Source organism: Scyliorhinus canicula, chromosome 18 (genome assembly GCF_902713615.1).
Source record: "Scyliorhinus canicula chromosome 18, sScyCan1.1, whole genome shotgun sequence".
NCBI classification, from domain to species: domain Eukaryota; kingdom Metazoa; phylum Chordata; class Chondrichthyes; order Carcharhiniformes; family Scyliorhinidae; genus Scyliorhinus; species Scyliorhinus canicula.
In genome coordinates, this window is record NC_052163.1 from 99,257,647 (window position 1) to 99,264,978 (window position 7,332).

Consider the following 7,332-nt stretch of genomic DNA (forward strand, 5'->3'; position numbering starts at 1 on the left):
TTGTCTGTGGGTCACACATGAGGAACGGGACTTCTACTTTGAAACACCAGACGAAGTATGGACTTTTATTAAAGAGGCTGGAGGCGACCTAAAAGACACTGAAGCCTTGGAGAGTACTGGGCTGTATAAGTATAAGCAGTATTATGTGTAACAAGGGGCTGCTTGGATGGCTAAAGTTAGCTTTGTCTTGCAGGGAGCTGGTTAGAGTGGGGTGGTCTTTGGGGCTGGTTCTGCTTTTGGGTGTCTTTTTTTCTAAACTGGCTGTTTCGTCACTGTTTTTTCTGATGTTTGTTTATTGGGGAATGTGATGTTTTTAAGATGTTTGGCCACCGGGCCTGGGGGGTGGAAGGGAGAGAAAGAGGGGAGAGAACAATGGGGAGACCAACTGCTTGGTGCCAGGGGCGGGCCCCATCAAGTCAGCATGGGTCAGCTGACCGAGTCCCTCCACCCCCATCATTGGGGGAGCTCATACTCACCAAGGATTGTGGGATTGCCAATAGTCCCCAGCCAGTAGTAATCAGGCAGGTTATAACACTCCCACAGTCCAAAGATGTGAAAGTTAGATGGATTGGCCATGCTAAATTGCCCTTAGTGTCCAAAGATGTGTATGCAGGTTAGGTGGGGTTACAAAGTTACGGGAATAGGGTGGATGAGTGGGCCTAGAAGGGTGCTCTTTCAGAGGGTCAGTGCAGACTCGATAGGCCAAATAGCCTCCTTCTGCATTGTAGGGATTCTATGGATCACTGAAGCAAAATAAAACAGCCCCTGTACCAACTACTGGAAAAACAAGAGTTTATTGTACAAGGAAAACAAGTTCGTCATCCACATCCAGCTTCGAAAAGTAAACAAGGAAACAAATCTAATCTCTGAAGAGACTCACATTAAACAAGTTTCTATGCAAGACTCCAAAGTAAGTTATTAAATGTTATTCACAACCATACGGAATAACAGTTTAACACTGGTACTTTGTTTTACAAAAAGCATTCGGGTAAAAGTTGCCTGAGAAAATAAAAGGCGACTCCAGAAATATGTCCAATTTAACATAATTTTAAATAAACAGAGTATAAAATTGCAGGTTTCTAAATCAGATGGTTTTGTTTTTAAACAAAAATAACTTCCACTAGTGATTATTGCTGGGGAAATTCAGCTGGAGCTTGAATTAAGTGACTGTTTCCAATGCACTATGATTCTAGTACCAATGAGAGCTCAGCATACTCCCTGTCATAGTGACAGCTTCATTCCTAAAATCTTGTTCCATTGTGTTACACAGATTGCTGCCATATCTAAATGTGCCTTTGCCAGCCAACACTCCTGGGTCACTCAGCCAGTACTGCAACATGTAACTGGCAACAATTTCAAGTTCACAACCAACCTGCGCAAGATTTTTGAAAAATGAGTGCACGCTCTTGCTCTCCACAGCCTATAACTACATTTGGAAACATCCCCCAGTGCTGGTGATATTACAAGTCCCCATCAGAACACAGTGGCAAATGGATAAAACCAACTCAATTGGAATCCTGAGATACAGCGATGAGGCATTTCCAAGTTAACCATCTTGCTGTTGGATGAAAGGATTTGGAATGGCTTCCATCCCATCCTGTGGGCAAATCAGAACAACCGAGGTCCCTCTGCATACAACCAAGCCAAGCTGCCTTGTGTCTTCTGTCAATTTGTATTGGTCGTCCGGATCTGAAATGTATCAATGTCAGGTTTGTACAAAATATTCATTAGCCCTTGATTATCAGCTCTATAATACAAAACACTATGTGGAACATACCAAATTGGTTATATGAAATTGTAAACTAAATATTCACTTGAAGGAGCAACTTCTATTTACTTAGCATCTTTAACATAATAAACTGATATTCTAAGGTTCTGCACAGGAAAAACTGGAAACAACTGTGGGCAGCACAAGAGGCTTCACAGCGCCAGGGTCCCAGGTTCAATTCCCCGCTGGATCACTGTCTATGCAGAGTCTGCACATTCTCTCCGTGTCTGCGTGGGTTTCCTCTGGGTGCTCCGGTTTCCTCCCACAGTCCAAAGATGTGCAGGTTAGGTGAATTGACCATGATAAATGGCCCTTAGTGACCAAAAAGCTGAGGAGGGATTATTGGGTTATGGGGATAGGGTGGGAGTGAAAGCTTAAGTGGGTCGGTGCAGACTCGATGGGCTGAATGGCCTCCTTCTGCACTGTATGTTCTATGTATCTATGTAACTCATCATATGATATATATGGACAGATGACCAAAAGCTTGGTCAAGAAGTAGTTCTTAAAGGAATAATGAAAGCTAGGGAGGCAGAGGGGGACTTGTGGAGCTTTGGCAACTAGAGGCATGGATGTTCAAAAGGGTAGATTTGAGGAGATTACAGAGCTAGGAAGAGGCATGGCTACAGAGGCATTGGAAAATGATAATGAGAATTTTAGAATCGAGACATTAAGAGAAGTCAAATTTGGTCAGCAAGCACAGGGGTGATGGGACCTGGTACGAGTAAGGACATGGGTAGTAGAGCTATGGGCGACTTCAAGATTACGGACGATATTATGAGGTCAGCGGAGAGTGTGCGCTGGAGTAGGTTTTGCAACTTCTAGAATTGATATTGGTAAGGGTTTCAGCAGATGAGTTGAAGCAAGGACAAAGTCAGGATGTTAGAGTTGGAAAGAGGAGGTCTTAGTGAGGGCACAAGTGATTGGAAGCTCACCTCAGGGTCAAATAAAACAACGGTTGCAGTCTAGTTCAATCTCAGCCAGTTGCTGGGAGAGGGATGGCACACCTAGGGAACAGTTGGATTGGGGACCCAAGACAAAAGCTTTGGTCTTTTCAATATATTAAATTGGAGGAAATATTCAATCAATTGGTCAGTCATGCTGGTTCCCCCAACCCTCCCACCACAGCATTAGCTGAAGTGCAAACATTGCCCAGTGGTCTCGACTGGCAAATCAGAGTAAGGATTTGACTGCGAAATTGGTAGTGAAGCTCTGTTCTGCCAAGCAGAGCACTGCTTATTGCATCAATGCCAGTTCCAGCATCCTTTTTAAAAATAAATTTAGAGTATCCAATTATTGTTTTTCAATTCAGGGCAATTTAGCATGGCTATCCACCTATCCTACACATATTTTGGGTTGTGGAAGTGAGACCCATGCAAACATGGGAAGAATGTGCAAACTCCACACAGACAGTGACCCGGGTCCTCGGCGCCATGAGGCAGCAGTGCTAACCACTGTGCCGCCTCAGTTCCAGCATCCTTTTATCTACAAAGTATCTGCTTTCAGCTGGTAACATCTCATGCATGGCACCAGATTGCAAATTTGACTGTCAGCCAGAAATGCACTCTGCACACTTCGTTAAAAACTCATGCATGATATGTGAACATCAGTAGTAAAGCCAGCAGTTACTACAAATTTAGGGGCAGCAGGGTAGCATGGTGGTTAGCATAAATGCTTCACAGCTCCAGGGTCCCAGGTTCGATTCCCGGCTGGGTCACTGTCTGTGTGGAGTCTGCACGTCCTCCCCGTGTGCGTGGGTTTCCTCCGGGTGCTCCGGTTTCCTCCCACAGTCCAAAGATGTGCGGGTTAGGTGGATTGGCCATGCTAAATTGCCCATAGTGTCCTAATAAAAGTAAGGTTAAGGCGGGGGTTGTTGGGTTACGGGTATAGGGTGGATACGTGGGTTTGAGTAGGGTGATCATGGCTCGGCACAACATTGAGGGCCGAAGGGCCTGTTCTGTGCTGTACTGTTCTATGTTCTATCCCGAACTGCCCGAGATAAGTTGATGATGAGTAGTTTTCTTGAACCACTGCAGTCCATTTTGGGTAGGTACACCCACAATTCTGTTAGGAAGCGAGTTCCAAGATTGTGACCCAGAATTGTTTCCAGGGTGGTGTGGAACGTGAAAGGGAACTTGGTGGGGACATTCCCACGAAATTGACACCCTGCAATCATCAGTAAACATCCCCACATCTGATCTTACGATGGAGGGAAGCAAAGTCATTGCTGAAACAGGAGATGGTCAGATCTAGGATAAGACACTGCACCCAAGGAACTCTTGCAGTGATATCTTGCTGTTAAGAGTGGGTTCAAACCAGTCGGCAGCAAGGTGATTAGCACTGCTGCCTCACAGCACCTGGGACCCGGGGTAATTCCAGTCTTGGATCACTGTCTGTGGGGAGTTTGTACTTTCTCGCTGTGTCTATGTGGGTTTCCTCCAGCTGCTCTGGTTTCCTCTTTGTCCAAAGGGGATTGACCATGCTAAATTGCCCCTTAGTGTCCAGGGATGTGCAGGTTAGGTTATGGGATTACAGGGATAGGGCAGGGTGGATGAGAGAGTGTAAATGGGCAGCTCATTCAAATGGTTAGTGTACAGTCGATGAGCCAAATGGCCTCCATCTGCGCTGTAGGGATTCTATGGATGTAACAGCTTCCTTTCTTTGTGGTAGGTATGGTTCCAGCCAGTGGAGCTTTCCCCAATTCTTATCTTACACCCACAGACAGCACTGGTCTTACTTAATAAATTTGCATCTTATCAGAAGTATCAAGCTCAAGAGATGAGATGGCATCCCCCAAGGTCTCAGGACCCCACTTTTGAGTTCGCTAGGGTCAAAGTTATATTATGTTATTAAGTGGAACACAGGAGTACAATCCATCTCACTTTTAAGTGGTTTAGTGCTAGATCTTCAACAAAAGAAATTATAAAAATCAGGAACAATTGTTGTGGTTTACCTCTCACATACTCTATTGTTCCATCCAATACAAGATTGAGAAGTGGGTCAAATCCTTTCAAAATCCCACTAGCTGTCAAGGGAAAAGAAAGCAATTTCAACAACCTTCAAATTAATACACTACACAATAGAACCAAAACATACAGCACACAGGACTCAATCACAATCGTCTTTTCTCACACCACCCTGGCAGTGTCAACTTCAGTAACAATCAATGAAGACCAGTGCTACAACAGCAAGGTGTCAACTTCTAGTTAAAGTCGTTTTAACTTACAACAGTGCCACTGTACTTCACTATTGGAGAAATCACTTCACAGGTCGATCTTCGAGTTGAAAGGTAATTAATTGTTGAAGTTTCTACTTTACTCCATTTTGCATTTTCAAAACCCAGCATTTTCTAACCCTAACCCCTCATAACCACCAAACTAAAACATCACAATGGTTAGTCTGGCAGCTGAAGGTTAAAAAATTTTTAAAAACATTATTTAAACTCCTAAAAGGTGTGGTTACACAAATAGGGTGGAGGCATGGGCTTAAGTGGGGTTCTCTTTCCAAGGGCGGGTGCAGACTCAATGGGCTGAATGGCCTCCTTCTGCACTGTGAATTCTATGAAAAGAAACAGGGTGAAAAATTATCATTGGACTTCAAGTGCAAGCTAATTTGCTTTACGATTCTTTCCTCAAATATTTCTGAATTTATTCCCAATACTCATCCAAATAAACATTCACTCCTTTCCCAAACTGGATGTTCACATTTCAGCTGCTGCAGTCGCCTATTAAGTGTCAAAATAATATTTTCATATGTCACTTATAGTTACTGTACCTTCTCGTCCACCTTGAAACTTTACACGGATTGTTTTGTCTATGTACTTGGAGAGGTCGAGAATGCTCTCCTTCTTTTTCTTCTCTTTATCCTGAATTTAAAGATATAAAAAGAAAGTCAGAATCTAGATTCTCAGAGCCTCCAATGAATCACCCCGTGCCCCGTGTTTAGGTGCATTTGCAGCGAGATGAGGCTGCTGACTTGACTCAGGCTTCCTGACAGGGTTAAGAGAAGCCCACGGAACTGAAACAAAACGAGTAATAAATACACAAAACCCGGGTGCCAGGCCTGGGTTTTAAGGGCCAGAATTTGAGGCCTGGAAGGATCCAAAGAGACAAGGGGGGGGGGGGGGGGGGGGGGGGATCCCTCTCCGACTGCTCCGGGTTACAATCCCAATCCCCAAGGTTTACTGCACAAATCTAGGCCGAAAGCAAAGCAAGAGGGACGCAGGGACCCTATCCAGTCCGGCCCCCACGCCAGCAGCCCAGTCCCTCGCCCCAGACGCCGCCATTCCCTCTGCTCTCTCTCACCGCCATCACTGCGCCCACAACCTCTGACCTCCGAACCACATGACCTTTAACCTCGACCCGCAGCCGGAGTTCCGGCACCGACAAACTCCCCCATCCAGTCACCACCCCCGTTCGGGAGCGGCCGCCTTTCCATCCCCCTGATCAAACAAATGTTTTTCAAATTAAGAATCCTTTTATGAACCGCCGGATGATGCCAAAATCAGCCCTCCCTATTTTGTGAATTTGGACTGTTCCAGCCGCTGTGTGGGCGCCCCCATTGTGCCGGCTGGAGGGGAGTTCAGACCGTGTCTTCGAAGATGGCGCTGGGAACACGGCTGCTGTTGTTTGTCCTCCAGCTCAGCCAGGTACCCACACTGAACCCGTCCACTCCCCAGCGACCCCCCCGGCCACCCTCACTCTCCCCCCCCCCCCCCCACCGCGGCCACCCTCACCCCCCCCACCGCGGCCACCCTCACCCCCCCCCCCCCCCACCGCGGCCATCTCCCGCCAGCCCCTCCCTCTCGCCCTCACCCCCCCTCGCCCTCACCCCCCCTCTCGCCCTCACCCCCCCTAACGCCCTCACCCCCCCTCTCGCCCTCACCTCCCCTCTCGCCCTCACCCCTCCTCTCGCCCTCACCCCTCCTCTCGCACTCACCCCTCCTCTCGCCCTCACCCCCCCTCTCGCCCTCACCCCCCTCTCGCCCACACCCCCCTCTCGCCCCCACCCACCGCCCCCCTCGCCCACTGCCACCCTCGCCCTCACCCACCCCCTCTCGCACTCACACCCCTCTCGCCCACACCCCCTCTCGCCCTCACCCACTGCCCCCTCGCCCACTGCCACCCTCGCCCTCACCCACCCCCCCCTCGCCCTCACCCCCCTCTCGCCCTCAACCCCCCTCTCGCCCTCAACCCCCCCTCGCCCTCAACCCCCCCCTCGCCCTCAACCCCCCTCTCGCCCTCACCCCTTCTCGCCCTCTCGCCCTCACCCCCTCTCGCCCTCACCCCCTCTCGCCCTCACCCCCCTCTTGCCCTCACCCCCCTCGCCCTCACCCCCCCTCGCCCTCACCCCCCCCTCTCGCCCTCACCCCCCCTCTCGCCCTCACCCCCCCCTCTCGCCCTCACCCCCCCTCTCGCCCTCACCCCCCCTCTCGCCCTCACCCCCCCTCTCGCCCTCACCCCCCCTCTCGCCCTCACCCCCCCTCTCGCCCTCACCCCCCCTCTCGCCCTCACCCCCCCTCTCGCCCTCACCCCCCCTCTCGCCCTCACCCCCCCCTCTCGCCCTCA

The 7,332-nt window shown here is 49.3% G+C and overlaps 1 protein-coding gene across 2 annotated transcripts; it reads right to left on the reverse strand.

Annotated features, from left to right (window-relative positions):
• Nucleotides 1–775: 775 nt before the first annotated feature.
• lsm7 (LSM7 homolog, U6 small nuclear RNA and mRNA degradation associated) lies at nucleotides 776–6,174 on the reverse strand. 2 transcript variants are annotated; one of them, XM_038777614.1, is made up of 4 exons: nucleotides 6,070–6,174; nucleotides 5,540–5,630; nucleotides 4,719–4,790; nucleotides 776–1,689 (listed from the first exon to the last, which is right to left on the reverse strand). In XM_038777614.1, exons 1-4 carry the CDS (start codon nucleotides 6,073–6,075, stop codon nucleotides 1,547–1,549), a joined length of 312 nt encoding a protein of 103 aa, XP_038633542.1. In that variant the 5' UTR covers nucleotides 6,076–6,174; the 3' UTR covers nucleotides 776–1,546. The 2 variants fall into 2 exon arrangements, with proteins under 2 accessions (XP_038633542.1, XP_038633541.1); XM_038777613.1 differs by lacking the exon at nucleotides 6,070–6,174 and adding an exon at nucleotides 6,036–6,065.
• Between the last annotated feature and the right edge of the window lie 1,158 nt (nucleotides 6,175–7,332).